Here is a 25,477-nt window from a genome sequence, read left to right as displayed (position 1 = left end):
TCGAGGAACTCTATCATATGCTTTCTCAAGATCAATGAATACCATATGAGCGTTTGTTTCTTTACTCCTGTATTTTTCCATCAACTGCCTTATAGTGAAAATTGCATCTGTTGTTGATCTACCCTGCATAAAGCCAAATTGATTCTCGGATATTTCGGTCTCTTCACGTATCCGTCTATCAATTACTCTTTCCCATATTTTCATGGTGTGGCTAAGCAGTTTTATAGCCCTGTAGTTTGTACATTGTTGTATATCTCCCTTGTTTTTGTAAACAGGTACCAGTATACTGCTTCTCCATTCGTCTGGCATTTGTCCAACTTCCATAATTCTATTAAATAGACCTGCTAGCCACCTTGTTCCTGTCTCTCCCAATGCTCTCCATACTTCCCCAGGAATATCATCTGGTCCTACCGCTTTTCCTTTCTTTATTTTTTGAAGCGCTTGAGCCACTTCCTCATTGGTTATTTTGGTGACCATTGCTGCTACTGTCTCCGTTGACTCTACAGGCTGTCTGTCAAATTCTTCATTTAATAAGCTGTCAAAGTACTTTCTCCATCTCTTTTTGACATCCCTTTCGTGAACTAGTATTTTATTATTTTCATCTCGGATACATCTAATCTGATTAAAATCTTTTGCTTTCTTTGCTCTCTGTTTGGCTATTTTATATATCTTCGTTTCGCCTTCCCTGGTATCAAGTTGATCGTATAGGTTTGAATACGCTTCTGCTTTAGCTTTTGCTACTGCTACTTTCGCTTCCTTTTTGGCGACCATATAGTTTTGAAGATCTATGTCCGATCTGGTTTCTTGCCACTTTTTATATAATTTTCTCTTCTCTTTTATTTTTCCTTGTACTTCATTTGACCACCACCAAGTCTCTTTATCTTCAAACTTCTTTCCTGACGTTTTCCCAAGTATTTCAATAGCCGTCTCTCTAATAATATTGGCCATTTTTCTCCAAATTGTGTTAGGGCTTCCTTTCATGTTCCAACATATTTTTTCTACTATTCTTTCCCTGAATAGACCTTCCTTCTCATCTTTTAGCATCCACCACTTGATTTTTTGTGGTCCTCTCCGATATTTTTGTTTAGTTTCGCTTTTTACTTCGATGTCCAGAACAAGCAGCTTATGTTGTTGGCTTACTGTCTCACTAACTATTACCTTGCAGTCCTTGCATTCACGTATGTCTTCTTTCCTTATCATGAAGTAGTCTATTTGGGATTGATGTTGTCCACTTTTGTAGGTAATAAGTTGAGTTTCTCTCTTTTTAAAGAATGTGTTAACAATCGCCATATCCAATGCTGTTGCTAATTCTAGCATGTCATCTCCAGCTTCATTTCTAGTTCCAAAGCCTAATCCCCCATGTATTGTTTCATATCCTGTCTTGGCTTGGCCCACATGTGCATTGAAATCACCTCCTATTATAACTTTCTCCTCCGCTGGAATATCACTCAGTATGTCTCCCAATTGATCATAGAAAGCTCTTCTTTCATTCTCACCCAGACCTGTTTGAGGAGCATACACACACACAACATTCAATACCTCTTTATCAATTACAAATTTCACTGACATCATTCTATCACTCGTTCTTACAACTTCTACTACGTTATCTTTCATTTCACTATCAGCAATTATACCAACTCCATTTCTAGTGTTACTACTCCCTACATACCACAATTTATATCCATCACCTAGTTCTTTCGCCCTTTGTCCTTTCCACCTAGTTTCTTGAATACAAGCAATTTGAACTCTTCTTCGTTTGAGCGCATCCACTAACTCCAGACTCTTACCTGTAAGACTACCAAGATTCCAAGACCCTATCCTGATTTTTCTAACCTGTAATGGTGTTCCCCCTGAGATAGTCCTCACCCGGAGATCCGAATGGAGGCTCATTTTACTTCCGGAACATTTTACCTCAGGAGATGCCATCATTTCAGTATAAGTTTTTATTTCGTTTGGAGAAGGTCTTTTCATTATTATGGCCTGAAAAGATTTTACTTTATGTTGAGTACCTTGCTAATATAGCTTGTTCAATTGAATATGTGCGTTTAAGTCCTCTATCATAAATACACAGTAGACTCCCTCTATAACGAAAACTGAAATGGCGGACTAATTACATCGTTATAAGCGGATCTCGTTATATCAGACAACAATAATATTGTGCATACCACCACCATTGAACTGTTTTGATGCCTCTTACGTAGTTTATTAGGTGTCGATGGTCGACCTCAACAATGAAATTTGGCCATCCTAAATTGTAAATTTCCCACAATATTCAATATCGGTCGATAGATAAGCAAGAAGGGAGAAGTTTATTACCGGTGGTGGAATTTATTGCAGCACTGGTCTCAATAAGCACACAGATGTTGGGCATTCCTGTATACAGGCATTTATGGTATTTATTTATGGCCATCACCACGCCAAAAACAGGTAAATAAACATATTCTTCTATTTCATTTTTCCTCGTTGTAACGAATTTCATGGGACATCTAGTGTACCTCGTTATAAGCGAAACCTCGTAATACCCGTGTTCGTTATAGAGAGAGTCGACTGTATTTTCTTTTTTTCTAGAAGTATAACTGCTGCTCATAATTCAATAAAAAAAATAGAATATATACCTACATCAAAAGAAAAATACATAACAATGTTTGTGTAACATGGGAGGGGTGAGAGCTTTGCTTATTTTGCTGACAAGGGGGCTTGGAGAGGGAATGAATAATCGTAATAAATCTGCTTATGTAATACTTGAACGGCCCCTTGAACCTTAAACTGGGGTATCTTATAAGTGATTATGTAAAAAATCTCATGGGAATATTTTTCCGAAAGAATCTGAGATTTTCGCCTTGTCTAAAAGAAAAAGAATCTGTAGTGTAATATTGTTTACCAGTTTAATATTTCATTGTTTATAATACACGTGTGCGGTGTAAACTTCCGTTGTACTGTACTGTATAATATTCGAACTTACATCTGACTTGTTTGGCCAGAAAAGGACAAAACTGATTCATTGAAACATAAATAAATAGGTCGTATTACGTTGTTTTTAAGAAAAATCACATGTTATCGAATAATATCAATATTAATTGAATGATATATCTAGTAAATATTATACGAGTTGTTGTTACAATATTTTCCTTATCTGTTTACGATTTAATGGTAATACTGATAAAAAGTGGTTCCGAGAACAATTTACAAAAATGTTCATAATATGAACATTTGTGACAGGTATTTTACACAAAACATTCTGGCGCCTAATAAGTGCTTGTATAATGATGTTGTATTAAAAAGTAGTTAGGTAGTAAATACTTATTTTCATTAATTGGGCAATCTTCACTTTCATTTTACTATCTTGATAAGTAATCTATTAACTTCTGCACGTTCCACTATTTTTTTTTATAAAAAAAATGTGGAACCCATTTTGGTTGTAATCTCATGGCCTGGTCAGGTGTTAACAGAGCATTATGAAAACCTTACTACTTAATCTTACTTTAAGACACTTTTGATCAAGGAACGCATAAGCACCCAATACTCCACAAGTGACGATAGGACTATACTAAATTTACAATCAAGATGCAGTAGAAATAAACAAACCAAGACACGTTAATTGCTACTAGGAGCACTCCCGAATCATAATTTACAATGTATAAACTTTGGAAATCGTGATTTGGGATTTACAATGTATATACATTCTAAATTATGATTTGGAAGTGCTCCTAGTAGCATTTAACGTGTCTTGGTTTGTTTATTTCTACTGCATCTTGATTGTAAATGATATATTATTGAATAAGTCATTGAATAACCTTTCAAATAAGCTATCACACGAACCCTATTCTTATTTAAAAAAATTCATCCTTTATGTCATCACGCCCAGATCGATGACGTCACTAGTATGATATATACCTATGCCAAAAAATTTAAATTTAAAAATAAAAATCGACCTGATTCGTAATTTATCTCCAGAGTCGCCCATTATCGAGAAAATTAATTTATTATAACCAGGGCCGTAACTACCATTGGGGCAACCGGGGCAGTACCCCGGGCCTCCTTTTGGTTGGCCGTGCATAGATTTTAACGAGGAAAATAAAAATATGTAATTTAAAAGCCGATATCAACGAATTATTTTCAAAACACACAATTTTAAAAAGACAGCAACATAAAGTCTTAATTTTTCACTGGGGAAATTAGTCTTTTCGACTAAAATGCAATTGGAACAGAACAGGGGCCCTGAGGCCTGAGCTAAGCTGGAACCCCCCGAGACATTAACATAAAGATTTAAATTATTAGTTAGGAAATTAGTTGTTTCGGCGTAATAAAACCTAAAATGCCATTGGAAGAGGGGACCCGGGCTAAGCTGGGGCCCCCGAGACCTTTCGTAAAGATATAAATTGTTGCTGAGGAAATTAGTTATTTTGGCAAAATAAAAATTAAAATGCAACCGGAATAGGGGCCTCAGGTCCCAGCCCAGCTACTTTGTCTTAAGCAATTTTCCCAGACCACATCTTGGTATGTGAAAGGAACCACATGGTACCACATTTACGTTTACTTGGTAGTTCGCTTGGTTATTCGTTCGCTACAAAGTAAGACCATTTACATTGTAGCGAACGAACGCATTCGTTGAATATCCGTCCACAGTGTCAGATACAGATGAAGATGTATTCATTAGTGCTGCTAATTTTATAATTATTGCAGGAAATGCTGAAAAAAAAAATAAAGAAGAGAGTGTGGTGTTCACACAGGAGGGAAAATGCATTTTCAAGGGGTTAATTTCAAACATTTTTCCAGACCCCCTTTGCGCTGAGGGTAGGGGCCCCCAAATTACGTTTGCCTCGGGGCCCCCAACATCGTAGTTACGGCCCTGATTCCAACTCAAACGTCCTCACTGTATGTACAGCTGGTTCCAAAAAAAACTGATACGACTCTTAAAGCGTATTTTGTAGAAAATTGAGCAGTGTACTTTCTTCTTTTTGTTTTTGGTCTCGCTGCAAGGCAATTACCAGCACGATTTATAGGGGATCTTGATGTAGTCTGGCTCTAAGCCATGTCAAAATCGCTGACTATGTTCTTGTAAAAAGCTTTTAATGAGGTGTTATATAATGAATATGAGTTTAATTATATTTAATTTATTATATTTTGAAGGATAAATACTTATTATTTACATACTGTCACTGTCACTGCCAAATCTTAAAATTTGTCAGATAACTTCAACCTCAAAAACTGGCTGTTTGTTTGTTTATTTTATTATTTGTCTGTCATAATAAATATTATATAATGTCAGACCAATCATACACTGCTCAAAATGATCAAATCTTACTAAGAGTCGTATCAGTTTTTTTAGGAACCAGCTGTACCTACAACTTCAGAGGCTTATATCTTAAAACCATGATTTTTTGGAGCTACGCGCCCATAGAGTCTTTTGTTCTACACATCAATGACTACCAGAACCCAAAGTTTCAGAGCATTTGGCAGAGAGCCATTTCCCATAAGGTTTCTGCGGGGTTCTTTGATTTTTAATAAAATGACAACATTTTGTTTACTATGACAAACTAAATAGCTACAATAATTTATTAAAAAACCATTTAAAAAATAACACAGATCGAGCCGATTTATTGTTATGGGACTAGTAGTCCCAGCGCGACTAAAGACGTTACATAAGGAGGCGCCTAACCGAGAGTTGAGGTATTTAAATTTTAACTACTACACTAATCCGCAGTACGGGAAGAATTATTTAATTGGCCATATTTTATATATAATATGTTCTAGGTTTAATTTAAGGTAGTTAAATTTTAATTTCAATATTTTGAAATTACATATGAATATGAAGGTTAACATCTCAATAAACCTATAATAATTATTGTTATTTAGTCTTTTTATACATATCTGGTTAGCCAACACATACATGTCGCGTAGCGTTAACGGTTCTTATAGTCTAAGAGCTAGTGAACCCTCCGACTAACGGTCGTCCTGTAAGGCTAGAAATTTTTCTAGTGATAATTCATAGCACACCAAGGCTAAAAACCATGACCTGGCAGGCATCAGCGGTACACGTGTATCTACCAGGTGAATCGAAAAGTGCAAATTTAGGGGGTAAAATAAACTTTCTCTTGTAAGGTTTAAATTTAAGTATGTGTTTAAGTAAGTCATTTAGAAGAAATGTGTACAATGACAGGCGATTCTGAAGAGCATAAGACCTTGCAGGCGAGGGGAAAGATTAGGGGTTTTTCCTAAAATAATTCTTTTTGCATTGAACAATTTTTTTTTAGGTTTTTTTGAATCATTCCAAACAGAAAAGGTCTTTAGTGGTTTTTCTCTTAATAGTTTTTGTTATATAAGCGATTGAAAATTTTGAAAATTGCGAAATCGGCCATTTTTAACCCTAAATCGGACATTTATCTAAAAATTTCAAAGTTGCCAAGTTAGGTAGATATTCTTTAAACATTGATTGATGAAATCCCAAAGAGTTTTTGGCAATACAATATCGGAAACGCCTTTGTTTTTTAATTGCTAATCAAGCGGGCACGACACTAGTATAAGTGAGGACGTTTGAGTTGTCATAAATTCATTATCTCGAGAATGGGCAAATTTCAAGAGAAATCCTCAGACAGGTCGATTTTTATTTTTAAATTAGGACTTTTTGGCATATATATAATACTAGTGACGTCATCCATCTGAGCGTGATGACGTAATCGATGATTTTTTTAAATGAGAGTAGGGGTTGTGTGATAGCTCATTTGAAAGGTTATTTAATTCTCTATTCACTAATATAAACATTAACATAATTATTTATACAGGGTGTACAAAAAATTTTTTTTTATTAAATTAACTTTGATTAAATTTGACAAATAGAAAAAAAAAATTTTTTTGTACACCGTGTATAAATATTTATGTTAATATTTATATTACTGAATAGAGAATTAAATAACCTTTCAAATAAGCTATCACACAACCCCTACTCTTATTTAAAAAAATCATCGATTACGTCATCACGCCCAGATGGATGACGTCACTAGTATTATATGTATGCCAAAAAGTCCTCATTCAAAAATAAAAATCGACCTGTCTGAAGATTTCTCTTGAGATTGGCCCATTCTCAAGATAATGAATTTATGCAAACTCAAACGTCCTCACTTACACTACAGTGTCTCGCCTGCTTGATTAGCAATTTAAAAAACAAAGGAGTTGTCGATATTTATTGCAAAAAACTCTTCGGGATTTCATCAATCAATGTTTAAAGAATATCTACGTACCTTGGCAACATTGAAATTTTTAGATAAATGTCCGATTTAGGGTTAAAAATGGCCGATTTCGCAATTTTCAAAATTTTCAATCGCTTATATAACAAAAACTATTAACTTAAGAGAAAAATCACTAAAGACCTTTTCTGTTTGGAATGATTCAAAAAACCTAAAAAAAATTGTTCGATGCAAAAAGAATAATTTTAGGAAAAACCCCTAATCTTTCCCCTCGCCTGGCAAGGTCTTATGCTCTTCAGAATCGCCTGTCATTGTACACATTTCTTCTAAATGACTAACTCAAATACATACTTAAATTTAAACCTTACAGGAGAAAGTTTATTTTACCCCCTAAATTTGCACTTTTCGATTCACTTGGTAGATAGATACACGTGCACCGCTAATGCCTGCCAGGTCATGGTTTTTAGCCTTGGTGTGCTATGAAATGAATAATTATCACTAGAAAAATTTCTAGCCTTACAGGACGACCGTTAGTCGGAGGGTTCACTAGCTCTTAGACTATTATACTGTGGTGTGGTATAAGACATACAGTATGGTGCAAATGTCTGGAATAAATTCGATATTTCGTAAACCAGCGACTTTAATGAAAAATCCCGAAACAGGTGGATTTTTATTTTTATATCACGATATTTTGGTATATACATATTTCATACGAGTGACGTCATCCATATGGACGTGATGACGTAATCGATGATTTTTTTAAATGAGACTAGGAGTCGTGTGATAGCTCATTTGAAAGGATATTCAATTCTGTATTCAGTAATATAAATATTAACATAATTGTTTACACACAGCGTCCAAAATTTGTTTTTAATTAAATTAATTGACAAAAAAAGAATAATGTATGTAATTTGATTAATTCAAAATACATTTTACTATTGTCAGAAAACAGAAAAAAAATGTTTATTTGACAAATAAACATTGTTTTTCGCTTAAATTTGATGTTCAAACCAGCTTCCGCCAACCACTTGCCTCTTGGAAGTTTGGACATTTAATTTAAGCGAAATACAATGCTTATTTGTCAAATAAACATTTTTTTCTGTTTTCTGACAGCAGTAAAATGTATTTTGAATTAAATAAATTACATACAGTCTTCTTTTTTTGTCAATTAATTTAATTAAAAAAAATTTTTTGGACACTGTATAAGCAATTATGTTAATGTTTATATTATTGAATATAGAATTGAGTACCCTTCCAAATGAGTTATCACACGACCCCTAGTCTCATTTAAAAAAATCGTCGATTACTTCATCACGTCCATATGGATGACGTCACTCGTATGAAGTAAATGCCAAAATATCGTAATTTAAAAATAAAAATCACCTGTTTCGGGATTTTTAATTAAAGTCGCTGGCTTATGAAATATCATATTTATTCCAGACATTTGCACCATACTGTATACGTCCCAAAAGTTATGATTTTTTTTCAAATCACTTATATACTGTCTTTTGCAAATATGTTTTTGACACTGAGAATGGGCTCTTCATTATTTTGAATTATATCTGTAAAGTTTGAACACCGCTGTAACAAATTGTACCGCTTTACTGCAATTAACTTAACTAGTTGCTTAACATGCTGTCGTTGAAACACAACTTTACTTTTCCACACTTTATTTAGCTTGCCAAAGGGCCTAGCCGGGTAAGATGATAAAGTGTCCCCAACTCGATTCGAATTCCATATAGGTCACCGTTTAGTATATATAGTGAAACTAACTTTCTGAAATTTTTAGCCCCCTAGGTGGTCATGTGACCCACCTAGAGCCTAATTAGGGTTTTTATGTTTTTATTTTTTATCTCAGCCGCATCGAGAACTAGCGAAAAACTTTAAATAAAAAAAGTTGTAAGCTTTAAAAAGGTCTGTCCAAAAAAAATATTTTCTTTTTTAATTTTTGGCGGGAAATTTAAATTTTAGAACGATTTTAAAATTTTAAATGAGCATAAAAAAATAACTAGGACATTCGTTTTCACGAAAAAAATATATATAACGTGTATTTTTGCATAATATTTCACCCTGAATTTTTTCAAATTTTCAAAATTGGTGAAACGCACCTTTAAAAATAAAAAACCGAATTTTTTCGTTTTTTTTTTTCGTTTTTTGATACAATTTTATACATATTTATCAAAAAAGGTAACACTGTCACTAGAATAGGTAAAAAACTGAAAAATAATTGGGGTTTGCTTCATAAAAATTTTTTGTAATGCCATCCATTTTCAAGATACAGGGCGTTGAAGAAAACAAAATTTTACACATTTTTTACGATTTTGTCGAAACTACTGGCAACATTGTAATAAAACTTGGCGGGTTTTAAGATTTAGTTATTGTGCATGTTTTTTTACAATTAAGGATTTGATATTCATCATTGGCGCGCATAGGAGTAATGGTCTGAACTTTTTAAAGAAAAAAAGATAGTACGCCACTGATAAATTAACAATCGTTTTTGAATACCTCGTTCAATTTGCGATAAAAAAACTATGCTCTCATTTTTTCATAAACATCTTAACGCTTTTCATAAACATCTTAAAAATAAAACATCTTAACGCTTCCAAAGTATTCGAATTAGTTTTTATAATGGATGTACGAGTTTATGTTAGATGTAGAAACTACTAGAAGTTCGAATACTTTGTAAGGGTTAAGATGTTTTATTTTTTGAATAAAAATGGCGCGTCGTATGAAAAAATAGAAAGATAGATTTTTTGTCACAAATTTAACGAGGAATTAAAAAACGATTGTTAATTTGAAATATGTCAGTGGCGTACTATCTTTTTTCTTTAAAAAGTTCAGACCATTACCCCTATGCGCGCCAATGATAAATATAAAATTCTTAATTGTATGTCAAAAAATGCACAACAACTACCTCTTAAAACTCGCCAAATTTTATTACAATGTTGCCAGTAGTTTCGGCAAAATCGTAAAAAATGTGTAAAATTTTGTTTTCTTCCACGCCCTGTATCTTGAAAATGGATGGCATTACAAAAAATTTTTATTAAGCAAACCCCAATTATTTTTCAGTTTTTTACCTATTCTAGTGACGGTGTTACCTTTTTTGAAAAATATATATAAAATTGTATCAAAAAACGAAAAAAAATACCGAAAAAATGCGGTTTTTTATTTTTAAAGGGGCGTGTCACCAATTTAAAAAATTTGAAAAAATTCAGGGTGAAATAATATGCAAAAATACACGTTATATATTTTTTTCGTGAAAACGAATGTCTTAGTTATTTTTTTATACTCATTTAAAATTTTAAAATCGTTCTAAAATCTAAATTTCCCGCCAAAAATAAAAAAAATTTATGGACAGAACTTTTTAAAGCTTACAACTTTGTTATTTAAAGTTTTTCGCTAGTTCTCGATACGGCTGAGATAAAAACATAAAAACCCTAATTAGGCTGGCTCTAGGTGGGTCACATGCCCACCTAGGGGGCTAAAAATTTCAGAAAGTTAGTTTCACTATATATGCTAAACGGTGACCTATATGGAATTCGAGTCGGGGGCACTTTTCATCATCTTTACCCGGCTAGGCCCTTTACTTCTGCTTGAATTTATCAAGTTCTGAAATCTGTCATTTCATTGCTTATTTTCGTCTTACAGGTCGGGAAAGATGCGACAGTATGCCATCGAGACCGCGCACCACGAGCGAGGGTAACCATCAACTCACGTCGTGGAGACCATATTTAGCTCCTTACCGCTCTCATGGAAGGGATATCTCCCATAGTCCTCCCTCGGGCAGTCCTATAAGTCCCCCAAGCGTTGGTTGCTCCACGGACTCGGCTGGATCTTCCTATAGTTTGACTGATGAGGCTGACATGTATGGCGAATGTCCAGATCTTGGAAGATACAATAGCATTCCACTTACTCCTGATGAAGCCATAGTCGAGGAAGATTGTTCAGAAGGTCAATGCGGTAAGTAGTCTGATTTTTATATTATATTTCCTGAGATAAAATGGATAAATAGATCATTAGGTACAGTAAATAGATTATATAGTGGTCACAACTTAGGAAACAAGGTATTATTTGTTAGACCTGCAATGAGGTCGATACTTAATCGTACTTGGACGTCCAGAACAGTGGCAGTCAGTCCAAAACAAACATGTATAAAATAAATGCTACGCTAATCTTAAGGGGCGTTTAAACACAGCGATAAGTCCAGCAACTAGTTGTGATGACAAGTTGCTGTGATTTGTTGAGGTTGAAACGCTGTTTAGACGCTGCGATAAGTTGACCACAACAAGTTGAAGAGGGGACCATTGTGTACATTAGACCCTTTTAGACCCTTCAATGAATTATAACTAGTTTTCATCGTAAACAAATAGATCCTGTTACTTTCAAAATATAAAGGTTGGGTATGTTATACAGGGTATTTACAAAGTTATAACCAATTTTATATGAAAATCGTAACAAGTTCAACTCACTGTATAAATAAAAATAAGCACAACGGCAATGGTTTATTGATGCCATATTTTATTTATTGTCAAAATTTTTAAAAATGATTGATATTGCTAATTTACTTTATATCTAATAAAGGGTGAGTTAAAACTCAAGTAGGTAGGTACATTATTTTTTCAGTAAAATTTAAATGGGATACCCTGTATTTTATATCACTATTAAAAAGTACCATTACCGTACTTTAATTTGTATACAACATTCCCTATTCGTCTGTCTACGCAAAAGAAAAAGTAATTAAAAATGCGTGATCAAGGGATCAGGCACGTCAACTTCTGTCGGTTTTTCAACAAAAGCTTTGATGGTTCGCAATACGTATTTGGACGGGTTTGCAAGTGGTTTGTTGGTTTTGGAGCGCCTGAGTTGAAAATATCAACAAAAAACATTCATACATTAAAAATTTAACTTTGTTTCTGGTGAAGCAACACAGTTGGAAAAAGCAGCTGATATAATATTATAATTGTCACCGGAAAGCAAAAAAGGTAACGCACAACTTGGAAGAACCTATAGTTTTCTAACTTCGCTTCTGGTGAAGCAACAGGGTTGGAACAACCAGATATATTATAATTGTGTCACCGGAAAGTGAAAAAGGTAACTCACAACTTGGAAGAGCCTATAGTTTTCTAACTTCGCTTCTGGTGAAGCAACGGAGTTGGAACAAGCAGATATATTATAATTGTGTCACCGGGAAGCGAAAAAGGTAACGCACAACCTGGAAGAACCTATAGTTTTCTAACTTCACTTCTGGTGAAGCAACAGGGTTGGAACAACCAGATATATTATAATTGTGTCACCGGAAAGTGAAAAAGGTAACTCACAACTTGGAAGAGCCTATACTTTTCTAACTTCGCTTCTGGTGAAGCAACGGAGTTGGAACAAGCAGATATATTATAATTGTGTCACCGGGAAGCAAAAAAGGTAACGCACAACTTGGAAGAACCTATACTTTTCTAACTTCGTTTCTGGTGAAGCAATGGAGTTGGAACAAGCAGATATATTATAATTGTGTCTCCAGAAAGCGAAAAAGGTAACGCACAACTTGGAAGAATCTATAGTTTTCTAACTTCGCTTCTGGTGAAGCAACAGGGTTGGAACAACCAGATATATTATAATTGTGTCACCGGAAAGTGAAAAAGGTAACTCACAACTTGGAAGACCCTATAGTTTTCTAACTTCGCTCCTGGTGAAGCAACGAGTTGGAACAAGCAGATATATTATAATTGTGTCACCGGTAAGCGAAAAAGGTAACGCACAACTTGGAAAAACCTATAGTTTTCAGGGACTACCTTTTTCGCTTTCCGGTGACACAATTATAATATATCTGATTGTTCCAACTGCGTTGCTTCACCAGAAACGAAGTTAGAAAACTATAGGCTCTTCCAAGTTATTCGTTACCTTTTTCGCTTTCCGGTGACACAATTATAATATATCTGCTTGTTCCAACTGCGTTCCTTCACCAGAAACCAAGTTGGAAATCTATAGGTTCTCCCAAGTTGTGCGTTACCTTTTTCGCTTTCCGGTGACACAACTATAATATATCTGCTTGTTCCAACTGCGTTACTTCACCAGAAACGAAGTTAGAAATATATAAGTTCTTTCAAGTTGTGCGTTACCTTTTTCGCTTTCCGGTGACAATAATTATAATATTCTGCTTGTTCCAACTGCGTTGCTTCACCAGAAACAAAAGTTAAATTTTTAATTTATGAATGTTTTTTTATATACTGATAACGATTTCCGAAGTGAAACTCGAAACGTCAAGTAAACTTGATTTCAAACTCGAATTGTGACTTATGTCCAAATAAAATAGTAAATCTTATTTTGTATTTCTCACGCCGGTAAGAAGACAACAATGAAATGACCTTTTTTACATTGGTCCGCATGTATATTTTTTATTTCAGCTTCGAGATGGATGACGTCACTAGTATGTAAATGCCAAAAAATCATAATTTAAAAATATGTCCGGATTTTTTAGTCGTCGGTTTACGAAATAATGAATTTATTCCATTTGGTTTTGCCACACTGTAGAACGTAGAACTAATAATAATTATTAAGTTACATAATATTTATTTAATTATAAAATTGCATAAAGTTATAAATTTAAAAAGCCATCGTCGTCATCTGAATAGGGAATCTTACTGATTCAAAAACAGCTTTCTTTGAAACACTTCAGATATCAGGACATCGAGATTCATTTTTCGGAAAAATAACAAAGAGTGCGAGCGGAGAAATCAAACTTGTTTGGTTTCGCTGTTTTGCTCTATGATTTCTGCCACTATGTTATCGAACACACCCTATGTAACATTCTAATTAATTTTATAAATGTGAATCTAAAAGTTGGCTACAATTTTTGTTATTAACTTTTATTGCTATCTATTACTATAACGGATCTACGTAGCTTTACCCCACTAATCAATCACCCTGTACATTATTTAATTATATATGTAAATAAATTCTAATACGGTAAGATTCTCCTAAATTGATACGACCCAAGTCCAATGATAAATCGCTGTACCGTTTAGACACGACGATAAATTAAAACAACTCGATCCTTGTGATAAGTTGATACCAACCTCAACCCAACTCCAACTTTGATAAGTCGTGCGATGCACCGTTTACACACAATGATAAGTTGCAACAACTCGATTGACCTTGATAAGTTGTTTGATATATCGCTGTGTTTAAACGATCCTTTAGGCAAGCGGCACACCCCTAATTTAAGGGGTAGAAATCTAAAAAGCGACCGTGATACGTGAATGGCAAATTTTTGTCATTCTTTATGTTTTCGAGGTCGCTGAATCCGAATATGAAGTTAATTTTCATGTAGAATTGGCGGAACATGTTCAAAAATCAAATTTTAAGCAAAAATGCGAAAAATTAACTTTGATGATTTTTCAACTTTAACTCGCTGTAAATATTTCCTTTTGAAAATTTTACTGCATCATCTTTGAAGTATTTAGATAACAATGTCGTCAACATTTTGTCGTCAGATTTCGTTAGTATCATGTTTACTTAAAAAAGTTGAGTGACAAACTTTTTAGTTTATAATTTTAACCAACACAGCATTAAAACATCAGTCATGAAGAAGTTTTCTGGAAAATTCCAAGTCAAATATGCAATAGGAAGAAAGTTATGTGACTTTATAGACGAGTGGCACTCCCCCAAAAAACGCTTATTTCTCGAGATACTGACCACGGTGTGGTGAACAGCTAATTTTGGTAATACTTTTGTTTTTAATGGTGCTGAAAATGAGGTTTATTTTGAATTTTATGTGGGGGAACATTGTCAAAATCGCAATTTTACCATAAAAAAAATGAAATCGAAATGATTGGATGGCGTGGAAGACGACCTGAAAACTATGAACGTAAGGGTGTGCTCACTACGGAGACCAAAGGATTGTATCCTCGCTCCGACCCTCGCTCCCTGGTATTTATATTCGTGAATTCTCGCATTTAAAATAATGTATTTATTTTATATAGCGATCTAAACTGCATTATCGATCGCTATGTAAAATAAATACATTATTTTAAATGCGAGAATTCACGAATATAAATACCAGGGAGCAAGGGTCGGAGCGAGGATACAATCCATTGCTCTCTGTAGTGAGCACACGCTACGACAATGGAGGTCTGAATGGAAGGGCATATCTTTTTCTTCTTCAGGTGCCATCTCCGCTACGGAGGTTGGCAATCATTATAGCTATTTTAATTTTTGAGGCAGTAGCTCTAAATAGTAGTTTTGAGCTGCATCCAAACCATTCGCTCAGGTTCTTCAGATATGATTTTCGTCTTCTGCCGATGCTTCTTCTGCCATCTATCTATCCTTCCATTATGAGTCGCAGGATGCCACACTTCTCGCCCCGCATCACATGTCCGAGATTCTGTAGTTTTCTTTATTTCATTGTAAGTTCAACTTCATTCTCTTTACCTATTCTTCTCAGTACTTCATTGTTCGTAACTATCTACCCAGGTAACCCTCATAATTCTTCTATAGGTCCACATTTCAAAGGCGTTAAGTCGTCTCATTGTCTCTACATTTAACGTCCATGATTCCACTCCGTAGTATAGTACACTGTATGCGTTACATTTTGTTAGGCGTACTTTAAGAGCTAATGTTAAATCTTTGCTACATAGGACCTTTTTTATTTTCATAAAATTAGAACGTGCTTTTTCGATTCTGACTTTGATTTCTGCAGTGCAGTCATTATTTTTTGTTATAAGTGTTCCTAGGTAAGTGTACTTTTTTACTCTTTCGATCTGGGACATATCCAGAAGGACATATCCAGACAGGTAAAGACCCATCCCTCGATACTCGATATCAATATGATCAAAATTAGTACTATCGAAAGAACATCAATATCAATATAAATAAAACACAATTTTTAATAAAACCATTTTATTCTATTAATTATAATATTTATTTGAACACAACATGGAACACAACATGGAACACAACATGGAACACAACATGAACACAACATGAAACTGCATATGCTTTTTGTGGATTTTAAACAGGCCTTCGATAAACCAAAAAGAGGAGAACTAATAGAAGATCTAACACGCATAAAAATACCAGGCAAATTAATACAGTTAATAAAAATGACAATGAAAAAGGCACAAGCAGTAATAGATTTAGGTCAAAAGACAACAGAAGATTAGGGTCCAAAACGGAGTCAGACAAGGGGATGCCCTGTCAACTGAGTTATTCATTACAGCTCTAGATTGTGCAATAAAAGAAGCAACAAATAACAGAATAATTAATAAAAATGCAGTACGAATAGTAGGTTATGCAGATGATATCGTTATAATAGCCCGGGACAAAAGACCATTAAGGCATTCTCTGAAATAGAAAAGGGGGCAAAAAGAAGAGGACTAGATATAAATATGGAAAAAAACAAAGTACATGAACGCAAGCAGATTTAAGAAAACAAGACTAACACAAATGATAATAGATAATTACAGATTTGAGGAAGTAGATACATTCAAATACTTGGAAACAATGATTAGTAGAGATAATGAAAGAATAGACCTGAAACAGAAACTACAAGCAGGAAATAGAGCTTACCACAAAAATAAAAAAATAATAAAAGATAAAAAATTAAGCAGAAATACAAAGATGCAAATATATAAGACTACCATAAGGCCAGTGGTAATGTATGCCATAGAAACCAACACCCTAACGTTAAAAGAAGAAGAACAGCTGAAAGTATTTGAAAAAAAAATAATGCGCAACATTCTGGGACCAAAAGTAATAAATGAAAACGCAAGAAGACCCTGGATGAACCACGAAATATTAGAACAATGGATGGAAGGAGAAAACATAGTGAAAGAAGCAAAAGTACGAAGAATAAGGTGGCATGGTCATATAAGTAAAAAAATGAAGATGATCCCATTAAAGTTATTACCAACTGGATACCCCCTGAGACAAGAGCACGAGGTAGACCAAAAGCAAGATGGAAACAGCAAGTCGAAAACGACTTGTATGGGAATTCGAAACTGGAAAAAAAAAGACTGAGAACCGAAATGAGCGGAGAACAGTAGTGACGGAAACGAAGACACACCAGAAGCTTTGAGGAGACAGATTAGAAGAAAAGTGGACTGATCCCCCATGTCTTAACGGATCATTAAAGTGAAAAACAGCTATAACTTCCACGGGAGTGTACAGCTTATATACATACATTATATTTATTATTATTTTATTATTATGATATATTTATTGATTATTATTTAATATAATATAGCATATAAGATTAATATATACATTTTGCAATAATATAAAATTTAACCCAACCATCTCAACTTATAAAAAATTTCCCACTCTTTCAAATGGGATTTAAAAAAAATAATATCAACATAAATATTTTACTTAAAAATAATTTGGATAATGCAATTTATCTTTTATTTTTACTACCATAAAAAAAATTATCATGTATTTCTTTTAACACGTTTGTATATTTTTGTATAATAGGTACATTTTAACTCATTAAATACTTCCTGTATATGTACGGGTGTATCGTTTTGAAAACGTAGGGAAATCCTTGGAGATTCGTATTCTAATCGGTAATTCGATATTCATAGTCAGAACATTATTTTTGGTCAGAAAAAGTCATTCACTCATTTTCAATGTCAAGAGTCAAGTGTGAAAAATAGATGGTGTTTGCGTCTACTTCAACCAGATCACTTCTTATGTAAATATAATGATTACAAATACCTTTTCAACGAAATGTTATAATAAAACTTAATTGTTTCTGGCTGATGTGAGTTTTCACTTTCAGTTTGCTTCGGTATTTATAAAATAAAATTTGAATTATGCTTTTGTTTGGAATAATTACTTGAGAATAATAATTATGATTGGTTAACCGGAATAACCGGTTTTTACTTTAAAAAGAAAAAACCGGTTATAAACGGGACAAAAAACAACCGGTAAAACCGGTTATTGCGAAGTAAAAAAACCGGTTTTCGGTTAAAACCGGTAGGTTTTTCCCATCCCTACCATCCAGGGTTATGATGCCGAAAGAAAAGATTGTGAATAATCCACAATTTTACTTCAAAATAAGTTTTGCCGGAAATCATTCTGTCGAAAACAGAACGATTTCCGTAACGGAAATCGAAACGTCAAAATCAATTTATTTTAAAGTGGAATTATGGCTTATTCCCAATAAAAATAGAAAATTTTCTTGGTAATTTGATAAAAGTTGACTTCCGCCAGTCTGGACCGATAAACGATGCTACACTAGTACACATGAATTAATGAAAGCGGAAGTGAGGAAAGGAACCACCGGAAACTAGTGATCAATTAAATAGAGGACAAGCACAAAAGGACAAAACATACAATAGCTATTTTCATAAGAAAAAGAAACAACAAAATGATACTTCAGTAGTACAGCTAAGTTCTCAAAAAATTGAAATGCTTTTGAAATGACATGATTGCTGTTTGTAAATAACAAATATTATCAGAATATCAGTTGACAACAATAATTCATTTACATATTAACTTGTAACATTTATTACTAAGTAGTTGAAGGAATTTTACATATTTCCGTTAGACATGCATTAAAAACAAAGAGAAATGAAGGATTTGTCATATACTGAAATATAAATTATTACAACTACTGTTATGCAAATTCTTAGAATAAATACAGTGGAACCTCGATTATCCGTCTCTCCATTAACCGTCACCTCTGTTAACCGTCAGGGTCCGTACATAAGTTGTATTGAGTACATAAGCAAAAATTTGAGTCATCAATTCATTTTTTTTAGCATTTCGATAAGCCAAACGAAGTTCGCTGAAATGTACAGTGCGGTAACAAATGAAGTTATGGCTGAATCAACTCTTTTGTTTTCGTTGCCTAAAGATGACATAAACGAATGGTTAAATTGTAATGAGGGCGCAAACGGCTATCAATTGCTGACAGATGATGAAATCGTTGAAATGGCACAACAGAGGCGCCGAAACAGGTTCAGAAGCTGACACAAACTTGGAATTTGACGGTGGCGATGTCAATGATGTTTTTGCAACTGACAAAGATTTGCCTAAAGAAGCTAGAGTAGCTGCATCGCACTATAGCATATGCACCCATTCATCGAGTGGTATTCTCGACAAGAACAATCCAATAAAGTAGATTGTATGATCTTACGCCGATTAAGAAATTCAGCCCTTGCAAAATATGAAGCATCAGTAAAACAAACAAAAACTTCAGAATATTTTAAACCGAATATCGACAATATTAACACGAACACAAATTCCCCTTATATTATCAAACAAAACATACAAATAAAATTTGAAAGTTGTAAAATCAATTTTTAATTTATTTAATATTCTGTTAACCGTCTTTTCGATTATCCGTCATACCCTTGGTCCGGTGCCCTGACGGATAATCGAGGTTCCACTGTATATTTATTTTTTTATAAAAATGAATGTATTTATTCAAGAACTAGTAGTCCATTGAAATGTTGCATTTAGGGTTGCATTTCTTAGAGGAGTCAATTTTATTTTTTAATCTGTAGGAGGGTTCAGTAGAAGCTTAAGTTCAAGTTTTTGGGGTCGCCGCCCTTGTCCCCCGGCCGCCATCTTGGAAAAAGAGGTGCAAATAAGTATCCCCTAAACTGGCAACCTTACAGAAAATTTAATTACACATAAAATGTAGTAAATTAAATTTTCTACAATTTTATATCTATTACTTTTTATCGCCAAGTGACCAATAAAAAAGTTATAAACAAAAATAAGAGAACATTTTGTAAGAAGTTTCTTTTTGGGGAGTATAACTTTTTTCCGTTCATTTTACAATAAAATAACATCATAGCGATTTTATCGAGGATTTTTCAACTTACAATTTCCACTATAAAGTTGTTTAATTTTATTTATTTATCTAGGTTTTACAGCGCTCCAAACTTGACCAGATTCTCGAATTCTCATAGGAATACAATAAAAACAAAACCTTGGGCTTACTTTTCTATCTATATATTTATTTATTATTATTATTTTAACATTCCTATGCTATTATTCAGCTATTTTTGACCCTTTTCCCGGCCACCTATGAGGTAGAGACTGGAGGCGCGTTGATATGTCCACGATGTTGCTGCAACTTTCACCACCACAATAGAGGCACATTGCTGAACATTTGAGGTCTGCTTTTCGGCAACCACATGCACTTCCAGTTTCCATTGCATCTGCTTAAGATGAATTTCATAAGCTAGGGGGTACTGGAGGCTTGGAAGTTTGGATTGGTATCCAAAATTTTCCATGCCTTTCCAGCCCCAATTTTCTGGATCACAATGTTTACCGAGTCATGACGGAATCTGGTGATACACTCGGAATCTGTGGAAACGGGCTGCATCTTGAGAAGAGATTAAATGCATTTTTTCTCACTGTTTTAGCGAATGGTTTGTATCTCAGGCTTTCCAGAGAATCGTCTTTATTTTCGCCATATAAAGAGACGAAAAACGTTCGCCGACAACAGGAAGTAAAGATGGCTCGACTTTCCCACTGACAAATAATTTTCCCTAGAAGTTTCTTACAAATAAAATAACCACTACTCATGATGCGCTCTTACAAAAAACACAAAATGCTTATCTAATCACAAAAATATAAATTTTACACACAAGACTCAATAGCATTATCTATAAAACTCAAAATACTTTTCACAATTTTTAATACGACTGCGACTGGCCAAATAGGTAGTAGGTAGCACCACTGTAAGAATAAGTTAAGTAGAGGGGGACCGACTATAATAGCAGGCAGATATTCAGTCCAGTACGGAAGAAAAATTACGTAACGGCAAATTTTGTCAATTCCTGTTTATTGCGCAATTAACTTCTAAAATACTATGTAACTATGATACAAAAAGACCGAACTGTAAAAATGTGCTGAGCCACTATAGGGTAGTTGCGTCGTCACTGAAATATGCGTATGATACAAAAAGACCGAACTGTAAAAATGTGCTGAGCCACTATAGGGTAGTTGCGTCGTCACTGAAATATGCGCTATGTTAGACCTTGTTTCAGATGCATAATGACGCAACTGTAGATAGGGTTGAAAATGGGGCGATTAAATTAAGATAATGAAATTTGAACCAATATCGATGAAAATAAAAGCCATCGTTGTCAAAAAATAAACGCCATACCGATGCTCCTGGACGATTACTCTTCATTTCAAAATCTTCTTTCAAATTCTTCTTCAAAATCGTTTTTTGCTCTTCTGAAGAATTTTGCATTTTGCGGTTGCGTCATTCTTCTTCTGGACCGGCGAATTAGTCCTCAAACAACTTCTTGGGCTTTTTCTATATATGCTTAGTGTTCTAAGTTTTATAGTAGGGAGAAAGGCCAAAAATAGATTAAGGTGATACAGTAGCGATCAACAGGTGGCAACAAACGCGGTCCAATATTGCGAAAGTTCTGCGAACTTTCAAAAGTGAGGCAACAGTGCGTCGGTAATTCGACACTGACAGTGACATTTATACTATTAAAAATAATAATGTTTATACACATAGGCGCGAAATGTTGCCAAGTCAGTGACGTTCGATTTCTTGTTATAAAAAAATCGATTTTTAGTAGTTCCAAGATTACGGGTCATTCCATTTCAAATCACTCAATTTGGGAGCAAAAAAAATTTTGGACCTCCGATTTGTTTGAAAATTGGTATATAGCTTCTGCGGGACGTAAAAATAAGATATTTAAAATTTCTCAAAATGTTATTTTATGCGATTTTACAGTGACTTGGTGTTTATTTATACAAATTTGCATTTTCTATCGTAAAGTATCAATGGAAAACATATTTTAATAGAAGGGACTCAAAAATGTCATTATATGGCATTATAACAAGTTACTTTGATTCAAAACAAGCTTTTGATCAAATTTAATAGTGTAGAAAACGTTAAAATACCGTTTTTTACATTTTTCTCCATTCCCAAAATACATCATAATCGATTTGGCTGAAAATTTGCTCACAGATAGACAAAACATAGGACTTCAAGTGGTGAGAAGGATTTGAATTACATTACAATACCAAAAAAGTTACATGCAATATTATAGTCAAAAATATAGGCGTCTACTGTAAGTACAATTAACTCGAAAATATCGACCTCACGACAAAAATTGTTAAAAAGAAATTGTAATAATTGTAAATACGATTTATTTGGAACAATTTCAGTTCCTACCATTTTTGTCGAAAAGTTAAAAATGGCGGAGATATTGAGCAAAACAGGTTCTCCTTTAAAATCAAGATGGCAGCTAACGTAACGGAGGAATTCATTCGTGATTTTAAATTTAGGCTACTATTGACTCCCCTAAAGATCAGAAAAATAAAATTTTGGGCAGCTCGGCATTCAAGGTCAAATGCTATCCCGATTGGACTAATATATACTTTTGAGTCTGATATTACTGCATGTAACTTTTTTGGTATTGTAATATAATTCAAATCCTTCAAACCACTTAAAGTCCTATCTATTGGCTATCTGTGGGCAAATTTTCAGCTAAATCGATGATGATGTATTTTGGGAATGGAGGAAAATGTAAAAATCGGTATTTTAACGTTTTTTACACTATAAAATTTGATCAAAAACTTGTTTTGATTCAAAATAACTTGTTAAATGCCATATAATGATATTTGTGAGTCCTTTCTATTAAAATATAATTTTTTTTTCATTGATACTTTACGACAGAAAATGCAAATTTGTTTAAATAAACACGAAATCACTGTAAAATCGCATAAAATAACATTTTAAGGAAAAAAGAAGAAGAAGATTTTTTGACCTTAAATATCTTATTTTTACGTCCCGCAGAAGCTATATACCAATTTTCAGACAAATCGGAGATCCAAAATTTTTTGCCGAGTGATTTGACATGGAATGTACACAAAATCTAGACACGGGATAAAAAAGTTTATTTGAAGAAAGTGTATTTTTTGTCTTTCTTAATGGCGGTACAGGCTCCTTTTTTCAATATTTTATTTAGTTGTAGAGTAATTTCCATATACTAACATATTTCTGAAATTGGGCTCTGTACCGCCATTCTTTATTATATTACGAATATGTGTGCCAAATATCTCGACAAAATATTCAAAATTAGAGCCGCAATCTTGTAACGCGTTTGTTGCTACCCGTTGATCGCTACTGTTTCCTCTTAATAATAGCATAGGAATGTTAAAATCATAATAAATTGTATGAATAAAAAATGTTAAGATAGAAAAGTCAGCCTAACGTTTTGTTTTTATTGTATCCCTATGAGCATTCGAGAATCTGGTCAAGTTTGGAGCGATGTAAAACCTAGATAAATAAATAGAATTAAACACCTTTATAGTGGAAATTGTTCGCTGAAAAACTCAATAAAATTGCTATAATGTTATTTTATTGTAAAATGAACTGAAAAAAAGTTATAACCTCCAAAAGGAAACTTATTAAAATTTTTTTACATATTTTTGTTTATATCTTTTTTGTTGGTCACTTGACGATAAAAAGTAATAGAAACAAAATTGTAGAAAATTTAATTTGCTGCATTTTATGTTTTATTAGATTTTCCGTAGGGTTGGTAATTTACGAGATATAGTGCGAAACCCATTTGCATCCCTTTTCCAAGATGGCGGCCGGGGGACAAGGGCGGCTACCCCAAAAACTTGAACTTAAGCTTCTACTATACATTAAATAAATAAAATCGACTCCTCTAACAAATGCAAGGTATGGCCTAAAAAATGTAATACTAAAGTGATTTTGCCCTCAATTTTTTTCGATTCTCTCAATTTTTCTGGCACTCTAATTTTATCTGATACCCTCCGATTGTTTTCTGACTCTTATTTTTTTATTTTATAACTCGAGAAGGACTTATTGATTTGGCTACTTTTTTTTAATAAAAAATGAAGATCTTAGTGATTAGTAAAAACTGGCAACAATCAGAATAAACCGTGAAGTGTGGAAACAATTGGGGGAGACCTTTGTCCAGCAGTGGACGTAAATTTGTTGGATGATGATAACATCGCTATAGAGTAGTATAGAGCTAGAACACTACGTAGTTGGCACAAAATAATTTGATACAATAAACGGTATAGGTCTGGATCCCGCGTGTGAAAAAAAAGTTGATTAATAGCAAGCTGAAAATTTGTCAATAGCTTAAGGGTGTCTAGTCGGACAAACTTTGATATATGGGAACACTGGAACAGGGGCAATTTTAATTGTGGAACAGGTTAAAAATTTGGAACGGCCAGACCAGGAAAAAGGCACATTTATTTTGTCCGACAGAACAGACTTAAACTCTCTGAACAGTGATTAAACTCTCATGCAAAAATCAGACTGCTATTTATCACCAAATGGGCGTTTTAATGAGTGGAACATGTAGAACATGTCAAATGACGGGAATTATGACAGGTGATAAATAGCAGTCTGAGTTTTGCATGAGAGTTTAATCTCTGTTCGGAGAATTTAAGTCTGTTCTGTCGGACAAAATAAATGTGCCGTTTTCGTGGTGTGACCGTTCCAAATTTTTAACCTGTTCCACAAATAAAACTGCCCCTGTTCCAGTGTTCCCATATATCAAAGTTTATCCGACTAGACACCCTTAAGCTATTAACAAATTTTCAGCTTGCTATTAATCAACTTTTTTTTCATACGCGGGATCCAGACCTAGTAGGAAGAATGATTATGACTACTTTGTTTTTGTTCCCATGGCCTAAAGATGTCTGCCTCTTACGACTTAATAATGTAATATTTTTTCCGATTTGTACTACAATCGTTGTTTATAGGTCTAAATTTCAATTATACTCATAAAGCAATCAAATGATTAATTTGTTTATCTGGTCCGACAAAAACAAATAATGATTATTATTGTAGTTAGTTGTTTTGTTGACTGACTGTTACTGATCAATTTTAAGTTTCAAAATATTTACTTTGAATCGTGTGGAATGTGTTGCTTCATTCTCCGATTGTGTTTTTAGATAAATTAAAATTATGTGCGATGTCAATTTAGACTCGAAAAAATTTAAAATAAAAATAAAGAAATATTAGTGATTGCTCGAGTAGTCCACCAGCTAAGGGATGTAACATACTTTACCAGTCTTTATTAATAACTATTTTGAAAATACACTCACTGGCACAATTATCCGCCCACCTTGTATTTCTTTCAATTTGCAGAAATTTTCAATATTAGACCACATTTTCACCTACCTTCGAGGAAAAGAAAACAATAAAATTATTGATAAAAAGTCGTTTATCAAGAGATATTTACCAAAAATTCTTCTTCTTATACTTGTTGTAGATATGTCGATTTGTTAATTCCGACGTTGAAGTATTTCTTGAGAGGTAGACTGCCAGC

General features: G+C 33.8%; 1 protein-coding gene across 3 annotated transcripts in view; it reads left to right on the top strand.

Annotated features, from left to right (window-relative positions):
• Nucleotides 1–25,477, top strand: part of LOC114330008 (insulin receptor substrate 1-B) — a 241,734-nt gene that overhangs the window by 162,494 nt on the left and 53,763 nt on the right. For all 3 annotated transcript variants that reach the window (XM_028279301.2, XM_028279300.2, XM_028279299.2), the window contains one exon: nucleotides 10,833–11,144. In XM_028279301.2, coding sequence (XP_028135102.2) covers nucleotides 10,833–11,144 — 312 coding nt within the window. The remainder of the gene's footprint in view (nucleotides 1–10,832; nucleotides 11,145–25,477) is intronic.

Source organism: Diabrotica virgifera, chromosome 2 (genome assembly GCF_917563875.1).
Source record: "Diabrotica virgifera virgifera chromosome 2, PGI_DIABVI_V3a".
Taxonomy (NCBI): domain Eukaryota; kingdom Metazoa; phylum Arthropoda; class Insecta; order Coleoptera; family Chrysomelidae; genus Diabrotica; species Diabrotica virgifera.
This window is presented reverse-complemented; position numbering and strand designations above follow the sequence as displayed.